General features: G+C 51.6%; 1 protein-coding gene across 1 annotated transcript; it reads right to left on the bottom strand.

The window, feature by feature from the left end:
* Positions 1 to 181: 181 nt before the first annotated feature.
* Positions 182 to 20,367, bottom strand: SKOR1 (SKI family transcriptional corepressor 1). The gene is made up of 9 exons (XM_028706312.2): positions 19,952 to 20,367; positions 15,747 to 17,746; positions 12,365 to 12,464; positions 11,622 to 11,729; positions 8,468 to 8,539; positions 6,924 to 6,998; positions 4,727 to 4,801; positions 3,243 to 3,308; positions 182 to 629 (listed from the first exon to the last, which is right to left on the bottom strand). The coding sequence occupies exons 2-9, from the start codon at positions 17,721 to 17,723 to the stop codon at positions 532 to 534; spliced, it is 2,571 nt and encodes an 856-aa protein (XP_028562145.2). The 5' UTR covers positions 17,724 to 17,746; positions 19,952 to 20,367; the 3' UTR covers positions 182 to 531.
* Positions 20,368 to 20,964: the final 597 nt, after the last annotated feature.

Below are 20,964 nucleotides of genomic sequence, written 5' to 3'. Positions count from 1 at the left end.
CAAGTCTGTGCCAGGGTGGAGAGGCGTGGACCCAAAAAGTGGAAGAGGATGGCGAGAGAGAGAGGGAGGAGGAGGCCGGCCAAGGAACTGGGCTGGGCGGAGCGGGGCGCTGGTGTGACTCCCCGTCTCACACTCCCCCCCCCCAAGTCAAAAGAGCTCTCCTCCGCCCCCTCTCCCGCCTTCCTTACCCTCCACCCTCTTCGAGGTCTTTTCAGTCTGCCTGTGGTCCCGATGCCATCGGCGGAACAATCCGACGCAGCCTCTATTTACACGGCGGGGGGCGGGGAATGGAGCGCAGGTCACTCCGGATTCCCTCGCCTGTCTTATTTACACAGCTCTGCTTCTTTCGATTCAGGCATGGCTTAGTGTCTCGCGGGCGTCCTCCCCGTCCAGGATTTCTTGAGTGTGAGTTTGTGTGGCACGCACGCCCCTTCCCTCCCCACCCATCCCGCTTCCACGCTTCTCTAGCAGCGACGGCTTCGGCCGCAGACTTTTGCGGGGAGGGAGGGCGCTGGATGTGGGGAGGGTCGCTCACTGGGGCAGCAAAGGAGGCTTGAAGGAACAGTTCCCGGTGCAGTGGCGGGGAGTCAGCATTTTGCAGGAGAAGTGGTGCAGCGCGTCGTGGGCCTCTGTGGAGCGGGGTGCAGAGGAGAGAGAGAGAGAGAGAGAGAGAGAGAGAGAGAGAGAGAGAGAGTGTCAAACGCAATATAAGTCGTCACACACGCCAATCCCCCGCGCTCCAACACTAATTTCTCATCGGGGAAAACGGGATGTTAAAATCCATGTTTTGTTTTCTGCTTTATTTCATAAACTTTATATGCCGCTTAATTGAAAAAGCAAACCTGAAAGCGGTTAAAACAATGTCATTATCAATAAGAAAAACTAACAGTTTAAAAGTTTCACAAAGTTAAAACAACAATAGACTGCATTTCAGTGGGTTTGATTCTATGATTATGTGGCTAAACACAGATTAAAACTCCTTGACAGCTGAGTGTTGTTGTTGGGGGGGGGGCGGGAATCTTGACACATTGACTAGGCATCCTCAGAGCCAGGGGTAATGCAATATGGGGTGGAGGACCCTCTATCTTCCCAGCTCTCCCTAAGCAACTGAGCATCCAGGAACCCCATTGCACACACCCTTAGGGCCCCAAGCCCTTCAAGATCACGGCCAGGGAGGCTTAATCTCCTTGAGGTCCATGCAATCTGGAGGTGGAGAGGCTCCACCCTTGTCATTCAGCCCAGACACTAAGATCTAGCTCTGAGGTTCTGTTCTGGCAGTTCCGTCACTGAGAGAAGTGAGGTTACAGGGAACCAGGCAGAGGGCCTCCTTGGTAGTGGCTCCTGCCCTGTGGAATGCCCTCCCACCAAATTTCAAACAGATAAACAATCATTTGACTTTTAGAACACATTTGACGGCAGCCCTGTTAAGGGAAGTTTTTTATGTTTGATGTTGTATTTTAATTTGTTGAAAGTCGCCCAGAGTGACTGGGGGAACCCAGTCAGATGGGCAGCATATAAATAAATTATTATTATTATTATTATTATTATTATTATTATTATTATTATTATTATTATCATCTTCATCATTGTCAACAACCATACATCCCTTTTAAATCTTATCTCTGGGTTTTATTAAAATATTACTTATATTTATATTGTTATTATTAATGACCTGACTTGAAAATGTATCAAACCACCCTCCCTCTCTGTATCTTCACCTCCATGACTAAAGAACGAGAAACCACAGAAACTTGGGAGGAGGAAAAAAGAGGTACAAATGCCTTATACTTTCTTAAAAGTTGGTAATCCTATATGTTGGTATAGGGCCAACTTGGTGCCCTCCAGGAGTTTTTGACGGCAACTCAGCAGGCTGGGGCTGATGAGAGTTGTTGCTCAAAACACCTGGAGGGCACCAGGTTGCCAAAGACTGCTTGCCTGGACAAATGCACACCCTGGTGAGTTCAGTGGGGCTTTACTTCCAGGTAAGTGGATAAGAGATCGTGGCCTTCAAATGTCACTGAAATCTGTGGCACTTGCTTGCGAGTAATTGTGCATAGAATGGAGCTGCTTATTGCCCAAATGAAATGAGCCTTAGAAACAAGCTGACCCGCCCTTATTGATTGATTGATTGATTGATTGATTGATTGATTGACTGACTGATTGGCTGCCTTTATATCCCACCGTTCCTCCAATGAACTCAAGGTGGTGTACATGGTCGTCCCCCCCCCCCATTTAAACCTCACAACAACCCTGTGAGGTAGGTTAGTCAGTGTCTGACCCAAGGTCACGCAGTGAGCTTCATGTCCAAGTGGGGATTTGAACCCCTGTCTCCCAGGTCCCAATCCAACATTAGTTCCTTTCTGGGCTGTTCAAAGGGAGACAGAGACCATCAATCTGTGAGGCACTTTGACTAATGAAAAGGTCCCATACACAAGATTGATGCCTATTGCACCTATTCTGCTACAAACAAGCCCCTGAGCATAATCTGTGCCAGTGTGGTGCAGTGGTTAGAGTCCTGGAATAGGAGACCAGGGTTCAGATCCTCACACACAGCCATGTAGGTCACTGAGTAACCTTGGGCCAGTCACCATCTCTCAGCCTACCTTACCTTACAAGATTGTTGTGAGGATAAAATGGGGAGGAGAACTATATTCTGCTTATGCTGGAAGCTGCCCAGGGTGGCTGGGGAAACCCAGTCAGATGGACGGGGTATGAATAATATTGTTGCTGCTGCTGCTGTTGTTTTTGTTTGTGCAGTTTCTTGGAGCAAAGGTGGGAGATAATTTAAATGGATCTGATGATGCTGACAATCTGTTAATATACATTTCAGTATACTGAAGATATCAGGGATGCAGGTGGCGCTGTGGGTTAAACCACAGAGCCTAGGACTTGCAGATCAGAAGGTCGGTGGTTTGAATCCCCGCAACGGGGTAAGCTCCTGTTGCTCGGTCCCTGCTCCTGCCCACCTAGCAGTTCGAAAGCATGTCAAGGTGCAAGTAGATAAATAGGTACCGCTCTGGCGGGAAGGTAAACGGCAATGGTCAGGGGTCCCTTTACCTTTACCTTTATACTCAAGATACTGCTGTTGCTATTGAATAACTACATTGATACTGATGAGGGGAGTCCCTCCGGTGAAACGTTTTTGCAGAGACACGAAACTCTGACAATGCATAAAATACAGATGATACTGCCCCACCAAACCAGCAGTTTGAGGGGGAATTTTCCCCGCATTTCCAACCAACCTTTTAGCTTCTGCTGAATGGCGTAGCGAGCTTTCCTTTCTTGGTCCAGCTCATTGCACAGGGTATCTGGAAAGAAAAGAGGAGAGTGGGTGGGTGGAGATTTGGGAGAGGGGATGAAAGGGTATTTGATCCACACACAGCCTGTCTGGCCACACTCCCTTTCATCTCTCAAGGCCCCAATAATCTGCCTTCCTTTACACTGTAGTTTTTGGACTACAACTCCCATCATCCCTAGCTAGCAGGACCAATGGTTAGGGATGATGGGAACTGTAGTCCAAAAACAGACCCAAGTTTGGAAAACACTGCCTTACAATATGCTTTTGACAGCTCAGCCACAAAGGGGACAAGAATCCTGCCTTTCACTCTGTGACCCCAAAAGAAAGTGAAAGGCAACAACTGTTGAAGTTTTTAAGGTGGCTGGAGAGAGGCTTTGCTAAGGCTTACTGTAGCAGGAAACAATTTGCAAGGAGGGTTGGACATTCTAACTTACTGCAGCAAAAGCAATGCCATGTTGCTCTGGAAAAGGGTCTAGCTCAGCAGTCGAGCATCCTCCTTGCATGCCAAAGGTCCCATGGCATCTCTAGGCAGGACCAGGAAGTCCTCTGTCTAATCAACCTGGAGAGCCACTACCAAGCAGTGTCAGCAAAACTGAACTAGTTGTATTCCCTCCCCGCCTTTTTTTTCTCATTGTTGCTATACATTGGAAATCAACAAACCTATATTTATATTAAAAACATCCCTGAGCTACATCATGATGGACCCATGGGCTGACTCTGCATAAGGCTGCTCCCTATGAGTTTTAGGAGCTTAAAGAAAAGGTTGGAATGCGCACGTCTCTGACCCACAGCAATCCTGTGGAGGGGGAGGGATCTGAAGCAAGTCTTGGAAACAAGCAGAAACACTTAGGTGGTCACATATTATTAGGAGCATCCTACTGTCTTAAACTCATTGGTCCCTCTAGCTCAGTATTGTCTACATGAGCTGGCAGAAGAAGAAGAAGAAGAAGAAGAAGAAGAAGAAGAAGAAGAAGAAGAAGAAGAAGAAGAAGAAGAAGAAGAAGAGGAGTTTGGATTTGATATCCCGCTTTATCACTACCCTAAGGAGTCTCCAAGCGGCTAACAATCTCCTTTCCTCCCCCACAAGAAACACTCTGTGAGGTGAGTGGGGCTGAGAGACTTCAGAGAAGTGTGACTAGCGGCCCAAGGTCACCCAGCAGCTGCATGTGGAGGAGCGGGAAGGGAACCCGGTTCCCCAGATTACGAGTCCACCGCTCTTAACCACTACACCACACTGGCTCTCCAGGGTCCCAGACAGGGAGGCTCTGCCACTGAGCCACAGTTCCACTATGATTTATCGTCGTCGTCATCCTTTAGCAAACAGAAAGGGAAGGGTGACTTCTCCTAGTCTGGCTTTACTGGCGAGCTCTGGCTTGGGTAATTATGGGGTACGAGAGGGAGGAGGAGGAGGGAAAATCATCCCCGTACCCCGCACAATTTGCAGCTGCTGCACCATTTCTTCGCGGTAGGCCAGTTCCCTCTTCATCTGGTCTTGAAAGTTATCTGTGGGGTTTAAAAAGTGATCTGTTACTCCCGCGAAAAAAGGAAATCCGACGAAGCGAATATATACAAACGTTTTTCCCGCGCTTCTGAATGTATCAATCCGGATTAACTGCAGACCCCCGCCGCAATCCAAAAGACACAGAAACAATTTCAGACATGCTTTTTCGTTTATAGGTTTTCATTTAAACTGGCTTCTTTTTTCCCGTTTAAAAGTGCAAAGGCACCCCCTCCCTTCCATATACAGTGGTACCTCCGGTTTATATTAATCTGGATTAATTGGTAGTTTCCTTTCCCCGTCCCGCCCCGCTTCTCCCGCAATCAGAAAAACAATTTCAAAGGTTTCTTTTCCTTTAATCCCCCCTCCCCATTTCAACGTTTATTTTATTTATTTAACACTCCCGTATTAATCCGGATTAACTCATGGGGTTTACTCGCACAATCAATCAAGAATACAGAGAAAGCATTTCAGCGGCGCTTTTTCTTCTAATTCCGGGTTCTTTCTCGCTCTGCGCTCCCCCGCTGTCCTTTAAAGGAATCTTGGCGTCTGACCTCCCTTAAAAGACAATGTGTGAAGCGGGGCGGAGGAGCAGCCGCTCTTGTAAACAAGCGAACAGTTTTGAAAGCGCTTGGGAAGACAAAAGCTAAGGAGGTCTCGGGGACCTTGAAGACCGGGCCCAAATCCAGACCCCCTCCTCTGCCCGAGACCCTTCTCCGTCCCCGCCCAGCTAGGCTTGAAAAGTTGGAGAAAAGTCTGGGTGGAGTATCTAATAGTCGCACCCGCCTTGCAGCGACCTCGCTATAGGAGTCCGCAACCCGAATCAAACACCCTTAGAAATGCATGGACTGAGTGATACTTCCTCCATCTTTAAGATCTCTCAAACAGAATAATTGAGGGGCGATGTATGAATGGAGGAATGCGCGCTCCCCCTGCATGAAAAGCGATTTTCAGTCCTTTTTCCTATTATTATTATTTATTATTATTATTATTATTATTATTACCCTCCCTTCATCGTAGCGGTTTACAATAATTTTAAACCTCATAATTATAACGAGTTTGAAATTGTTTACGTTCGTAATTTATGAGGATAGGAGCGGTCCTGCTATTTTAGAGGGCAGGACAAGATTTAATTCCAGTTCCGCTACAGATTAAACACCCACACCCTTCAATAACATCGATATCTCGGTTACTCGGGAGTGAGACAAATTAATTTCCATGGAACCCCCTTCCTAGCACTGAGGGCGTTTCATGGGAATTACTCCCAGGTAAAGAGGATTGTGTGCTGGGAATGAATGGAAGAGGAGATTCCTCTCTCTCGCTCTCTTCCAATTCCACCTGCCTTTCGGGGTGGGAAGTCCAGGTACCTCCAAAGAATCCACCTTACAGATACAGCAGTTCGGCTCAAAACCATTCGAGCCAAGCAGAAACTCTGCAAAGGCGCGAAAGAGTTAACCTATAAATTAGCAAATTAATAATCGATCGGCTGCTTCAGCCACGGCAAGAGCGTGGAATATCAGATATCAATTCCTGGCGCCTTCAATTGGCTGAAGGGTTTTAATTTCTGCTTTCCAACTAAACTCCGATTTCCCCTAAAGATGCTGAGAGCTTGCCGGTCAGCTCGGTGTTATTTGGACCGGACTTGGAAAGGGTTGCACTCAACTGCAAAGGGCAGGCAAAGATCCGTTTGGGCAAGTACTCCAATGCAAACTTCGCAAGTGAAGCCCGCATTTAGTCTTCAAAACCCACAACTAAATTTTATTAGGACCGACCGAAAGGTTACAAAACAGTGGTAAGCTTCAGTGTCCTCCAGAACACTTCATCAGGTACAATGCAAGATTGCCTGATGAGGAATTCTGGAGAGTTCCAAAGCTTCCGCACTCTTTCCTAAAATGTTCGTTGTTCCTAATAAAGGTATCGCCCTATTGTGGATTTTAGAGGTTTCTTTGCTTTCCCTTATGGACCAACGTGTCTCCCTTGGCCTTTTGCGTACATTTTAATTGTATGGTCAATAATCCATTAATTGCAATCTGCTTCATGCAATTTCGCCCTTATAAAATGTTTCATTTGCAATCGTTGTAGAAACAGCCGCCCTTTACAGAGACTTAAGGAAGGCGGTGGATATACCTTTCAGACTTTGGAATTCCCGTTCCAGTTTTTTCCTCAGCTCCATTTGCTCCATGAGGAGTTTTTGCAACTCATCTGTGAAGAAAAGAATATTGGGTTGAGCCCAAAGGGAGAGTCGGGGTAGGTGGACCCCAATCCTCTCGTTTCCCCATGGGGAATCATATAATTGTAGAGATGGAAGGAACCTCAAGGGTCATCCAGTCCAACCCTAATATAAGAGATTTTATTAGAGAGAGAAAAGGGGGGGGAGAGATTGACAGCTAGGGCATTTAAATTCGTCAAAAAGCTATTCTATTAATTTCGGGTTGTTGCTATTTTAAAAGAAAAGAAAATCAAAACAAATACACCAATGCATCTTCACTACCAGCGCAATCCAACGCCTGTTTACTCAGAAGTAAGCCCCTTGATTCCTAGGTCAGCGGGCTTCCTTGAACCCAAGCTGCAAATCTGGGCTGGGGAGGTAAAGATCCTCCTTCCAGATGCGCCCTGACCCGGTGAGGAACCACCGATCTTACTCTCCTGCTTGGATACTGACAAAAGACCTTTGAAATCTCTCCATTCCATACCACAGCAGAAACCCATAGCGAGGCTGTCAATGCGCATTATGAACGGGCTCCCCCCGCCGCCGCCCCAGAGATGGATAGATAGATCTAGAAATTAGGTTCGATGGGCCACAGATCTCGAGGAATCGCTGCTAATACGTCCCTCTCAAATCTACATTAAGACAGGCAGGCGAGCCAACAGGGTCTCCTGACCTAGAAACGTGAATGAAAAACGGGGGGGGGGGGTATCCAAATGCGGGAGGGAGCGCGTTTGCTTCATCTGGTGACTGAAGAGCGAGGGAGACGTTTGGGCTACGGAGTGTAGACAAGAGAGACTAGATGTAGGCAGACGACGGGAAGAGAGAGAGAGTTTGTGTGAATAGCAGGGCATGTATTTAATAAGAAAAGAAGGGCTACAGTCTCTCCCCGGTCTGGTGGTTAAAGTTGGTTAATGTAAGAGGAGTCTGCTGTCTCAGGCCCATCTAGTCCAGTATCCTGATCTCACAATTGCCAACCAGATGGAAACCCACAAGCAGAATCTAACCATAAGAGGGCCCCCCCCCCCCCTGGTTTCCAGCAACTGAGATTCAGAAGCATTGCTGCCTCCAACTGTGGAGGAAGAATATAGCCCTCTCCTCCATCAATTTATCCAATCCTCTTTAAAGCCATCTAGGTTGGTGACCGTCACTTCCTCCAGTGGCAGTGAGTTCCACAGTTTAACTGCACGCTGCGCGAAGAAGCACTTCGGTTGGACTCCAGCAGGCTGGGGCTGATGGGAGCTGTAGTCCAACAACATCGAGAGGGCACCAGGGTGGGGGGAAACTGAGCTAGAGGATAACAGGGGAGGAGGTCCGGGAGGGAGAATCGCTGTGGATTAGCCCTTTGTGAAAGTTATTATTAGATGCTTCCCACTGTCCTCGACCTTCTTTGCGCAGGCCCCGCTCCTCTCCTCTCCCCGCCCCCTTCCCTTGTCCAGCAAAACCACCAAAAAGGCGCTCTTACCTCTCGCGAGGTTCCCAATATCTTTCTCCCCCAGTTGAGTCCCAGTGACGTCAATGCTGACCACCTCGTCTCCTGTGCCCAGGAAAGAGGAAAGGCAAAGGGTGAGAGCTGATTCCGCCCCCACACCCCAAAACGCCCCCACACCCTGGCAAGGGCACGAGAGGAGCCAAGTGTAGGGGAACCCCCCCCCCCATCATCAGTCCTTGGCGGGCAGTAGCAATGGACAACTTGGAGGAAACAAAAGCAGAGATGCAGTTGGTGGAGACTATCATACATTTGATAATCAAAGTTACTCTGAGACTCTGAGTCCTTCTCGACATTTGTGCACATGTTGAAAGAAAAGACTTCGATCGTCCCTGCAATATCACGCGATGACATGCACGTGTGGACGGGCCGGAATTGGCCTAACAGCAAGAGCTTCGCGTAACCTGTCACGGCCTCAGACACTAGGCAGAGCCAGTTCAGGCATTCAAGAGCGGAGCTGTCAAGTGATGCTCACGCACGTGTGAACTCAGCCTTCCTAGCATTGCCATCGCTTCCAGGCACACCGCGCTTGTACCCGGTCGCTAACATCTCCCCTTGGCCATGCTAGGCTTGTCGTACCTCCTTTTTACCTACTCTGTATGTTATAGTATAGAGCCTTAAAGCGTGTAACAGCTGATTTTAGAAGTCTGTCACAAACCCAGCAGAACTGGGAGCACATTTACTGGACACTTTAGTCCTCGTCTGAAAAAATGGGCATAATGGCGACATCTCTCACACACCGCTAGTCACACGACCAAACGTAACAAAGATGGCTTTGAAAAGGCAAAAGTGGCATACGGCTTAGAAATCCCATCCGCCTCCTTCCTTGCAGACTCAGTTTGCGCTTAGCATCAGCCCCACACACCACCCAACCATAGACACGTGTGAATGGCCGTTCACAGACCTAAACGCCACCCAGAAGATTTGCATACTGCGCCAAACGCTGGGTGCTACTAATTGCACATTAAGGTTAGACAATGCCAACGACCAGCGTTCCCACGTCAACCAGACCGCAATTTAAGCGGTTTCCGGATCCTTGGGGTGGGACCCTAAGGTGTACTCAGCCGGAGAGTAAGCCCCGCCAGAGTCCAATGGCTTACTCATTGGCACCTTTCATTTAAGGTGGGGGGAGGGCGATTTCCAAGGAAGCCCACACACAGTCCCGGGACTGGCTCTCGAGTAAACCGGGCTGTTGTTGCAAAGGGGCTGAGAAAGACTCTGGCAGGAGAAAGCATCGAAAGAGCCCCGCGTGTCGCCCTCCTGAATTAACTACCGACTGAAAATTTCAAGAGGGCGCTTTGGCTGGGGGTGGGGGCCAGAGCAGCCGCCGCCCTTGAATGGAAACCAAGCGGTTTCTTCCCAGCCAAATCCCGCTGCTCCTTTGCGCGGAAAATTTATCACCGAAATTACAGAAAAGCGTGGAAGGTGTCGGGAAGGGAGACAGCGAGGAGTCCCAGCCCCCCTTCCCCCGTTTAAGGAGGCCTTGATTTGTAACATCTCGCTATACCGTCACCATTCCTTCGTTCTCTCTCTCTCTTCCTAACTTCAACTTTAAATATTTATTTACCATCTATTGGAGGGGGGGGGGAGCAAACCTCTCATTGAGATCTCCAATACACCTGGCGTGTCTTCTCCTCTTTTAAACTGGGAGGGCTGCCTTATATTATTTAACTACGGTCCAATATATCAGTTCTGAAAAAAGATGAACTGTGCTCACATGGGCGTAGCTAAGCAGGGGGAAGTTGCCCGCCCCCAAATCAAGTAAATCAAGAAAAATATTTAACTAACTGTTGTTCTGCCCCTTTTTAAAAAAGGCCCCACTCCCAATAAATCCTGGCTCACGTCTTTCCCCCCTCCGCCACACGCACGTTTACTTCCGAGAAGTTTCATTCGTGCTACGTTACACATTGAACTTTAGACCGAAGCCCTGGGACGGGTGGAGTTATATACCCATCGAAGTAGCCCTAAAGCAGCCTTGGCCAACCTGGCGACCCCCGCCCTCAACTGATTTCAACTACAACTCCCATCAGTTCCAGCATTATATAGCTCTGCTGGGTGGCGGGAATTGTAGTTCAAAGCAGCTGAAGTTGTTAAGAAGACGGGGGGGGGGACCCCATGATTTACTTGGGAAGTCAATATTAGCCACTATTGACACGAAGGGTTGTTTCCAATGCCAGTTCGACTCAAGAGTTGACCCACTGAAATTAATGAGCATGGCTAATTTTGGTCCATTCATCTCAGTGTCTCTGCTGTGCGTAGGACTTTGTTGAATACAGCTCCTAAGTTAACACTCCTTTCACTGCCACTGAGTACATAGTAAAAATGCTTCCGCTCACAGCTATTTCTCTCCCAGTCCGTTAACAGAATATGAGTGGGAACTACTGCAAAGTTATCACTTACAAAGGCCATATCCGTGTACAGAGGCTCAGTGAAACCTCTGGCCAGAACAGGACTCATAGCAGACCCGGTTGTCTTGACGCTCCCTTTTATCCTAAGTTTGTGGTCGTCTTAGTGCAGCCAGATGTTTCGGTCAAAGAGTCCCACCATGACTGCTTGAGGATGGTGGGACTTGAGGTCCAAAACATCTGGAGAGGACCAAGCCCAGAAAGGCTGTTTTAGGGGCTGTAACTCCAGAAGTCGCAGCAAATCTAGGCACCGAGTCTTTCGCTATCAGCATCAACCAAGCCTTCTCTTCCAGTTGTGAAGGAATTTATTCTTATCTCGGTCAAGGAATGGCAATGAGGGCACATCCCAGCGAATTTCGGCCACCAGGAGGCCTCCTTTGGTTGAAGGTGAACCTGGCCATTAGCCAACGGGGACAACTGGCCTGGCCGGATGGCTAAGCACCTCCAAGAGCAGGGGGCACAGCCTGGAATCCTCTGATCCACCTCCTATGCTCCGCTACTTCTGCAGGGTAGGTCTCCGAGGCAAGAGGTGCCTTTAAGAACACCTTTGCTAACCTGGTGTCCTCCAGTTGTTTTGGATTGCAACTCACATCAGCCCCAGCCAGCAGGGCCGTAGGAAGTTGGGAGGTGATGCAGCCCACAAAACCTGGAGGCCACCAGGTTGGGAAAGGGCTGGTTTCAGGACCGCCCACCCTCCTTTTTCCAAAGTCAGCGCATCATTTTACCTCGGTCGGTGTGGGCTGGGCTGGGCTGAGAGACGCTCCTTTGGTTCTGATAGGATTTCTTGCTCTCCAAATCCTCAGCTGTCGAATGATTGTCTTCTTTATCTGGTTCTTAGAGCGAATAAACCGATTTTGCAGCACAGGCAACGAAAGTATGAGCCTGATATATCCTTAATTACATAATTAAGGACAAAGTCCTCGTTAAAGCCTTCTTAGGGGACAGCCTAATCGCCTTGCCGAGGAAAGGAGCTTGCTCCTTGGGAAGCTTTTATCCCACCAGTTTTCTAACCACCCCCCCCTCCATCGACTCCTTCCTCAAGCAGCGTTCCCAGCTGCCCTCCTTCTATGGGGTGGGGGTGGGCGCGCGGCGTCGGCTGCGCTTCAAAGAAGTGGGCTTTGCAGATTCTCTCCTTTGGAGAGTTGAAAACATTGCAATGCGACCCCCGGAAAGAGCATGCTTGATTAAACGCCTGCAGGGCACAGTCTATTTTCTCCCTCCCCCCCACCCCACAAATAAATAAATAAAGCCAATAGCAATATTAGATAAACAATATTGGCAGGTGAAAGTTTTGTTTTTTTAAAAAAATGACCCCTGGTTTATTTGAAACGTCTGGCCAAATATTACTTTTTTAAGGAAGTGGAAACGTTTTGACATCAATTCAGGCAATTATTAAGACTTTTGGAATAAAACAAAAATCCTGCCCCTGATACTTCAAAGTATCTCTAGGCACGTGGTTCATACTTACCATTCCTCTCCGGAGTGCAGAGGTAAGGGGTTGTCTGGGGGCCCAGAGGGGTGCTGGCTTTGAGAGCTTGCGACCGATCCTCTCTGTCTTGCGGATACACCTGCGAAAGAAACAGCGCAACAGTTACATTTATTATTATTTTTCCCATGCTCCACTGTTGTTGTTTTTATTCTATTTGTTAATTAATGTTATGCCGCCGTGGGAAAATCTCTCTGAAAGCAAATAAGTGAGACACCCCCAAAAAAGCGTTCCAAACGCTGCCAAATTGGAAACTCTTCGTTGTCCCCCGCCCAGCTTTTCCGAAAACAAGACCCCGCTCCTGCTCAACTCAGAAAACTAATTGTCCATTGGGGGAGAGGGAAAGGAGTGGGGGGTTTTCGGCGGCTGTGTGTAAAAGGTCTCTTGTCCAGCACAGAAAAAGCCACTTCAGCTGCGATTTTCTTAGAGGTATATTTATTGGGGACGGTAGAGGAAAATTAGCCCCCTTCAAAGTCAGCCTTGGAACTCAAGAGTTTTTCAAAGCCTGCAAGCTTCTCTCCCCTCTGACCTGCACACCCCCCGGCATCACCCCCCCACCTTCCCTTTCTCAGCTCCTCAAATCTAGCAGTACTTTAATTCTATCAGCTTCAGCCAATAGATCCGGGGGTGGAGGGAGTGACGACTCTTCCTAGGTAATCCGTGTCCTTATAGTTCCCAGGGGTCGTGCCTGAAACACTTCGTGTCTAAAGAGTGTGGGGACCCAGGAAGCTGTGGGGGTGGGTGGGGGTGGATTTAGGGAGGATTCATGCTGGTGATCCAGTCTCATCGGAGGTAGTTAAAATGGGGAGGGAGAGGGAGAGAGAGACCTACTTCCTAATATTGAAAGGAAAACTCTCCTTTTCAGCTAAGCGAGACACCGCTCTCCTCCCACCCCACAGAAAGCGGCCTGGGGGGGGGGGAGTCGTCGCTGTGGCAGTCCCTTGACCCCTACCCGTATTGTATTATCTCGATTAGCGTCCCCTCGCTTATTCCTAGCGTCGATAACTCTCCCTCTTGTCAACTGTTTTGCGTGGGATGAGGACTAGAAACTTGCGTTGCCTCGCTCCACGCGCATAGCCGATCCACTCTGCGTCTCTTGACTGAGGACTGCGCTCCGACTTTTAGGGTCTTTGGGTCAGTTCATACAACAGCGGGCCAGTCCCTGCCTTCACTCAGCCTAGTCTACCTCACAGGGTTGTTGTTGGAATTAAATGGGGGGGGGGGAGAGAACCATGTACCACACTTGGAGCCCCTTGGAGGAAAAACTCGGTAAATAAATAAACAATGATTTAAAAACTCTCTGTGGGGAGAGCGGTTCCTTCCCAAATCCCTTTGATTCGAAGCGTCTTTCCAAACGCTGCCTTGGTGCGCCCCTTTGGCTGTTGCCGGAGCAACCTGGTTCAAAGCCACCGCCTCTGCCATAGAGAAATTGGGGCGGGCGAGGCAAGCCCTCTGGGCTTCTTATTAATTAGATGCCTGCTATGGCATCTGCCCCTCGATTCCGGGAGAGATGGGGCCCACCAGCCGGTCTTCTGATGTCCGGAAGCAGCTTTAACCCAACTCCCAACCTTCGCGGCGCTGCGAGCTGGGATCTGTCCACGGTGCTGAAGACAGCGCGAGGGCAGCGCGGTGCTTTCGCAGCATTTGAGGTCTTTTGGCAACGGGTAGGATGCATACTTTCAAATCCGAGCCCTAAATTAACGGAACTGGAAAGGTTTTGACACTTCGGCTGCGATCGGGGTCAACCCACCGCCTTCTCCCAGCCCAGGCAGGTACAGTCATGGAGAATCGTATCACGTGGTTCAGGGCTGGCCTGGCTCAAGCCTCTACGCCCACGGATATCCCATCAATGCGTTATTAAGAGTGCAGAGTTAGGAGGGTCTCACTAACTTGTGCTGAGTTTGCCCAGGGACATAGAAAGCTGTTTCATACCAAGTCAGGTCATTGGCTCATCTAGCTCAGTATTACTTACACTGACTGGCAGCGGCTCCCCAGGGTTGAAAAACAGGGATATCTCCTAGCTTTACCTGGAGGTCCCGGGATTTGACCTGAGACCTTCTGCATGCAAAACAGGTCTTTTAGACTACCCCTGAGCTACGGCCCGGCCCTTCTCCTGAAAATGTGGGAAGTAATTTGCAATTAAAGTGGGGGCACTTGGTCCAGCATCCTTTGCTTGCCTGACCTGTCTTTTTAAAAAATATTAATAATTCCACAATCTACTTGAGCAGATAATAATAAAAAACTTTGAAACCTCTCAGACTTCTTTTCAATCCGCAACTGAAAGCCATTCGGTCGCACGCAATTAAGTTTTACTCAGAGTAGACCCGTTGAAATGAATGGACCTATGTTAGTCGTCTTCATTAATTTTCATGGGTCTGCTCTGACGAGGACTGGTGCTGGATCCAACCATTGGTTTCTGACCTCCTCCCTCTCTCCCTTGGAAGAGTCTCCCCGCATCCCAGTCTCTTTTATCCGAGTTCAGTAAAACCTTGCGCTCCTGCAGGGTCAGATTAAGAGGCCCTCAGCATTTAAAAGATTATGATGCACCCCTCCAGCCTAGTATGTAACTCAGAATAAAAACAATACTAAAAGCGGGCGAAGTGCGCGTAGTGAGATGAAAGAAAGTCTAACAAAGTTATGATTTCCCCCGACCACAGACAACCAATTCGGTGCATTTAAAAAAAAAATCATCAAATGTCAAATTCTTAAAAATAAAATATCGGTTTGTGAGCGCGTGTCCCTGTTTTGCTGGTGCCCCAAGCATGTGCTAGGTGTGTCTATTTGGGAAATCCAGAGCTGCACTCGCGAGCAAAACCTCGGAGCTCAGGGTCACTCTTTCCTCTTACTCTTGGTCTTCTAGACCAGGGATGACTCAGACTCCCAATTGTTTAACAAACTACAAACGATCCGTCTTCCCACCTGCCTGCTTATATCAAGTAACGGGGTGGAGGAGGGCAGGGGGTCCTTATCGGGCAGGACTGCAAGCTCCCGTCTGGTTAGGAACATGCATTGCTGGGCTAAGCCTGGGCTCCCAGCCTCCCTACTTCTTAGCAACTATTTTGCGCAAAGGTTATGGAAAATCAGCAAGAATAACGAAGTAGAAGGTCCCACAAGCCCGAGGTCCTGTCCTAAACCATCCACCCACCTGAATCTGGCGGCCACGGCTGGGAGAAAGTCTCTCAATAAAACCCCCTGCCGCGCACGCGACCTCCCACTCCGGCGCTGGAGAGCCGCCCAGACCTAGTTCTGAGCGACTCACGCTCTCTCCGTCGTGGTGGAATTCGGGGCGAGGACGGGAGGGGCAGGAACTGGCATCGCCGCCCTTGGTTCCCACCCCGCTTCCCCATATCACCCCTCCTCGCACCTCATAGCCGCCCCTGCTGTTGCTCCTGGCCGGGGGGCTCCCTTCGGGCTCCAGGGCCTTCTCCGCAGGCTTCTCCGAGGCCGCCAGGACGCCGACGCTGCCAACGGCTGCAAGAGGCTCCTCGGTCTCGGTCAAGAGAAGCTGCTGGGGCGGAGAGGCTTCCTCGGCTTCCTCGACGGGCACCTCTTCCTCGTCCTCGTCCTCGGGAAAGCGGTTGGATTCGACATCCACCTCGGGCTCGTCCACCGTGTCGTTGCCCGGAGAGAGGGAGCGATAGCTGGAGCTACCTTCGCTGAGGAAGTCCGGTGAGAGGTAGCCCGGGCAGCCGGTGGGGCCTCCGTAGGCCTCGCGGGTCCCGTAGAGCTTGGCTATGCTCTCCGCGTCTTTCACGACGGGGCGGAAGGCCGACAGGTAGCTGCCTTTCCTGGGCAGGGGCAGCGGAGGCAGCAAGGCTTCGTCCCCGGAGCGCTCCTCCTCCCCGACGGCCGCAGCTCTGGAGAGGGCGCTGGAGCAGCGCTCGCCGTCGGCGGCACCAGAGCCCGAGCCTTCCTGTGGGGTGGCGCTGCTGCGCTCGCTGCCCGACGGCTCCGACCCTTCCAGCTCCACGTGGCCGTGGCTCCGCAGGCCTAGAGGCTCTACTGCGGCGGCTGCGGCGGCTGCGGCCGCGGCCACAACAACCGCCGTGGCGGCCGCCTTGGCCTGACTCTGGGCCGGGTAGGGCGGCACCGGGAGGCTCCCGGAGGCCGGCCAGAACATGGGGAAGGACGGGTAGACTCCGCTATCCTTAGCCGAGCCCCCCGGCTGCTGTTGAGGCTGGGGCGGGTGGGGGTGCGGCGGCCCCCAAAACATGCCCTGCGGCAAAGCACCGGCTTTGACCTGGTCCCCTCCTCCGGCGCCTCCCAGAGAATCGTCCTGCTTTTTGGGGCACAGCCCGAAGGCGGCGGCGGGGAAGCCGTAGGGGGGCGGGAAGAGAGGCGGCGGCAGCTTCTGCAGCATCCCGAAGCCCTTGCTGGGCACCGGGATGACCGGGTAGCTTCGCACGGCGGCGGCCGGCCCGTGCGCCCCCGCGGGCAAGCCCAGCCCGCCGCGCTCCCCGGGCTGCTCCTCGGCGCCGCTGCAGCGCAGGCTCTTGTGCACCGGGGGCATGTCCGTGGAGGAGGGCGGCGGAGGGTGAAGGGCGCTCTTGGCCGCATGGGAGGCGCTTCCGCCGCCGCCGCCACCCGCCCCGTGTAAGGAGAAGGTCCGCTTGCGAGTGCCGCCGTTGAACATGGCCTTGACGTCCTCCCAGGCGTGGCTGAGGTCGTCGGTGGCCGTCTTGTCGCTGAGCTTGAGGTGGCGGCGCCACGAGTTGAAGTTGGCGGCGTCGGGCTGCGTGTACTTGGCCTCGGGGGTGCGGTGGGAGTGGAAGATGAACTTGTTGGGCGAGAAGTACATGCTGCAGTAGCTGCACTTGATGCACTTGGCCCGCGAGCTGTTGTAGCGGGCCGGGATGAAGCTGCCGCGCGAGCCCCAGGCGCACTCGTGCACCACGTCGAAGGCGAAGTTCTCCGGCAGCTTGGGCGGCTTGTGCTCGCCCAGGAAGGACTTGCAAAGGCGCTCGGCTTCCCGCTTGGTGATCATGCCGCAGCGCCGCGAGGAGATGGGCATGGCGCCGGCCCGACGGAGAATCTCCAGCTGCACCGGGGTGCACTGCACGCAGGTGATCCCCAGCGCGACCCGACGGTTGTGGATCTCATTGTAGCTGTAGTTCTTGAGCAGCGTGTTGGAGATCTGCGCCAGGCACAGGCGCTCCTGCCCGTCGATGACGAGCGACACGATGGGCACGCCATACAAGGAGGTCTCCCCGACTTGGTTGGGCTTCAGGGGGCTGGCGCCCGAGTAAGGCTGCAGCTCCTGCTTGGAGTGGGGCGAGGAGGAGGAGGAGGAGCCAGAGTCTCTCCCAGTTCCCAGCTGACTGGCGGCGGCCAGCGACTCCATCTCCCCCCCAGACGGCCGATCTCCTGCGAAGGAAGAAGGAGAAGAAGAAGAAGCACTCAGGACGGGAGGAGGCTGCCAACATTTTCTTACGAAGTGGTGGGGTGGCGGCGAGGAGGGGGAAGCCGCGGCTTGGGGAGGGGGCTGGGCGGGGGAGACTCGACCCCCAGAAGCCCAGAGGCTCGCCGTCGAGGCAAGAGCCGTCGCCGGAAAGAAATGAGGACAGACACAAGTTCACCGACAGCCGGGCCCAGTCGATCCAGCCGGGCGAAAAACTCCTTTGGGTGGGTGGCGGGGGGGGGGGGAGAGCACTTGTCTCTGCATCCGCCCCTCCCTCCCTCCCTCCTTCCTTTTAGGCGAGGGAAATGAGGGTTCCTTCTTGACCCTCTATCGGAAATTGTTGGAGCCTGGGAACCCCATCAAACTCCACCGCCGCTACCCCTCAAACGAGACATTTCGAAACCCCACAAATATTGGGAAAGAAACAAACGTTGCTTGTTGTTTTTAGAAAGACAGACACACACACACACACAACCATGGTGGAGCCTGAGGCTAAACACTGCCCTGGCTGGGGTTTCAGGGGTGGTTTACAGTGAAACAAACAAACACCTCCCAAAAATGGAGAGCGTGTGACAGTCTTCCCAGAACAAAGTATTTTCTCTGCGTTTCTCCGTTTTTCCTTCACATTCACTCACTGTCTCTCTTTTTAAAAGGACTTAGTTCTTTTTTTGGGAGGGGGGATATGTTTGTTTTGTTTGTAAATCCTTCTGCATATGTTATGGTATATAGTCAACCACAACTGCAACAACACTATTAGGAAAACGGCAATTGCTTCCACCGGGGACGGGAGAAAAGGAGGCGGCTTTAATTAGAGCAGCGGGCAATTGTATTTACACGTTAGAGGAGCTACCCAGCGAATCCGGAGCCAAAGCGCCCGGCTCGCTCCCGCTTTAGACGGCCAGGATCAAGGCTGGTTTAAATACACTCGCTGCCTTTCTTAGCCTGAGCAGTAATCCGGCCCCAACATGGTGCCAGATGTATTTAACAAAAAAGAAAAAGAGCAAACAAACCCACGACCAACTCTGGGTTTCCCTGCTGCCAAACAGAAGCGGGGGATGAAAAATTAGGAAAAGATCCAGGAGCTTCCAAACAACCAGAAAAGGGGGGAGATGGGGTGGGGGAAGCCAGTCCAAGTTGCTTTTATTGCCCCCCCTCCCTGTATGGGTCTCTAATTTCTAAATAGGGTTGGTGGAACAGACTTGAAAGTAGTTGCGCATCGTTGGAAAGTCTCCCTCCCCCTCCCCCTCCCCCGTTTTCTAATGTCTTTACAGGAGATTAGGAGCAAGGAAGATTACTTAACCGTGCCACTTAAAGACTCCACCGGCACGTTAAAAGAAAATAAAAAAGAAGGAAGTGGGGGGAAGCGGAGCAGCAGAAGGGGACCCTGAGCCAAGCGAAGGAGCTTACCCAAACAGGATCGCCCCGGATTAAGTAAGAGGCTTTCGTGGTAATTACACAGAATAGTCCAGACGCTGGTGCCTCGCTCAAATGTGAATACAAACTTCCTCCCCCCCCCTTCCATATCTCACATCTCCGTCTTCCCCCGCCAAAAAATAAAAATGAACATGCAAACAAACAGACTCCAACCACCAGAAGACAGATTGTTTAAAACACAACAAGAAAAGGGGAAAGGCGAAATAATCAAACGCGCCTTCACGTGAAAATTAATTACATTTTCAAAGGACATCAATACGCAAAGCAAGACCTCTCGCTGGGCCTGATTTTTTTTTTAATTTGTCTTTGCCCCTTTTTTAAAGTGGAGGTTTCTGGGGAAAGTGGCTGATCTCCGGCAGCGGCCGCGAAAAGAAAACCAAACCCGAATTCAGGAAGGAAATATTGAATATTAGATTAAAAACGAATATGCACAGAGAATACAAAAATCTAACAAGCAGGAAATCAGAGGAACCAACAAACCAACGCAAGGCAGGCAGGCAGGCGAGGCTCCCCAAACAAACCTGCAAAATTAGAAGAATCTGGGGAGGCGAGATTGTTATTTATTTATTTTTGCAGGGGCAGGTGGAGAATAGCCGAGGCCAGGCTGTCTTTGCAAAAGCAACCGTTGCGAGTGCCAAGCCAAGCGGTCTCTGGTACCATTCCCCCCCCCCAAAAAAAACACCCCACAACAACCAAGCTTCGGTTAAGGCAGGCGCGGAGAGGGGAGAGGGACTTACCGTCGGCAAACAGGCGGTTTCCTCTGCCCCAAATCCTGGACGGGCTAGGAGCCTCCGGCCGCGGCGCGGAGTTTCATTGGGGTTGGTGCTCCAGGCGGGCGCCTGCCCTCCGCCTCCGCCCGTCGGTTTGGAGATGCGAGCAGGAGGCTGACCACATGGCTAAGCTTCACGGGAAGAGAGAGAGAGAGGGAAGAAGGAAGAGAAAAAAAAGAGGAAGGAAGGAAGGAAAGGAAAGGAAGGAGGGAGGGAGGGAGCGAGGGAAGGAGGGGAGAGGGAGGGAGAGAGAGAGAGAGAGAGAGAGAGAGAGAGAGGAGAAAGGAGGATCCTGATCCTTAGTTGAAGACGTTGTACATTGATCCAGTGACAGCTAAAATAATAGGAAGGCAACTCCCACTTAGCAGCACCAACATATTTACCCGAAGTGCCGTCGGGACTCTGGCGCGTGTCAATCATCCCGCGGCGCCAGTCAATCAAAACGCAGACGGGGCTTCTTTAAGGAAAAACAGATTGCCGGCTTTGGGGGGGGTGGCGGTGGGGAAGGGGGCGTTGCGGGGGGAGGAGGAGGAAATTCGGTGCGAAGCAGCCGCCGCCGCGGGCGCCGAGAAGGTAAGCGCGCGGACTTGTTCCTTTGCCCCCCCCTTTTTTTGCACACCTTTCCCGGGTCAGGTATCTTCCGAGGAGGGCTGGGGAGCGAAAGGGAGGCTTGGAGAGGTCACACCCCCCCCTTCAAGGCCACACGCCAGGAAGAACCGTTTCAGCTCCCCTCCTCGCGACTGTTGCCTGCTCAGCGCCAACTGGGGCTCCTCGGTTTCCCTGCTCTGTGTACCCCCCCCAACCCCCAGGGCGGCTGGTTTCCTTAAAGAGGAGTGGGGGCAGGGGCTGGGGGGCCTGAGGTGTGGTGGTATTAAAGGGGCAGCGGGCGATGTTTCGCTAAGGAGTGGAAGGCGATCTTCATTCCACCTCCTCTCCGGCCACCTGGACTTCGACAGTGCCGCTGAACCACTTAGGTTCGC

The sequence above is a fragment of the Podarcis muralis genome, chromosome 14, assembly GCF_964188315.1.
Source record: "Podarcis muralis chromosome 14, rPodMur119.hap1.1, whole genome shotgun sequence".
In the NCBI taxonomy this organism is placed as follows: domain Eukaryota; kingdom Metazoa; phylum Chordata; class Lepidosauria; order Squamata; family Lacertidae; genus Podarcis; species Podarcis muralis.
This window is presented reverse-complemented; position numbering and strand designations above follow the sequence as displayed.

Bases quoted from the DNA above. Each gene is read 5' to 3' on its own strand.
- SKOR1 (XM_028706312.2), bottom strand. From the start codon at position 17,723: ATGGAGTCGCTGGCCGCCGCCAGTCAGCTGGGAACTGGGAGAGACTCT. The intron at 6,999-8,467 runs GTAAGAGCGCCT...TTTTCTTCACAG, and splicing joins TATTGGGAACCTCGCGAGAG to ATGAGTTGCAAAAACTCCTC. The intron at 630-3,242 runs GTTGGTTGGAAA...CCCGCTCCACAG, and splicing joins CATTCAGCAGAAGCTAAAAG to AGGCCCACGACGCGCTGCAC.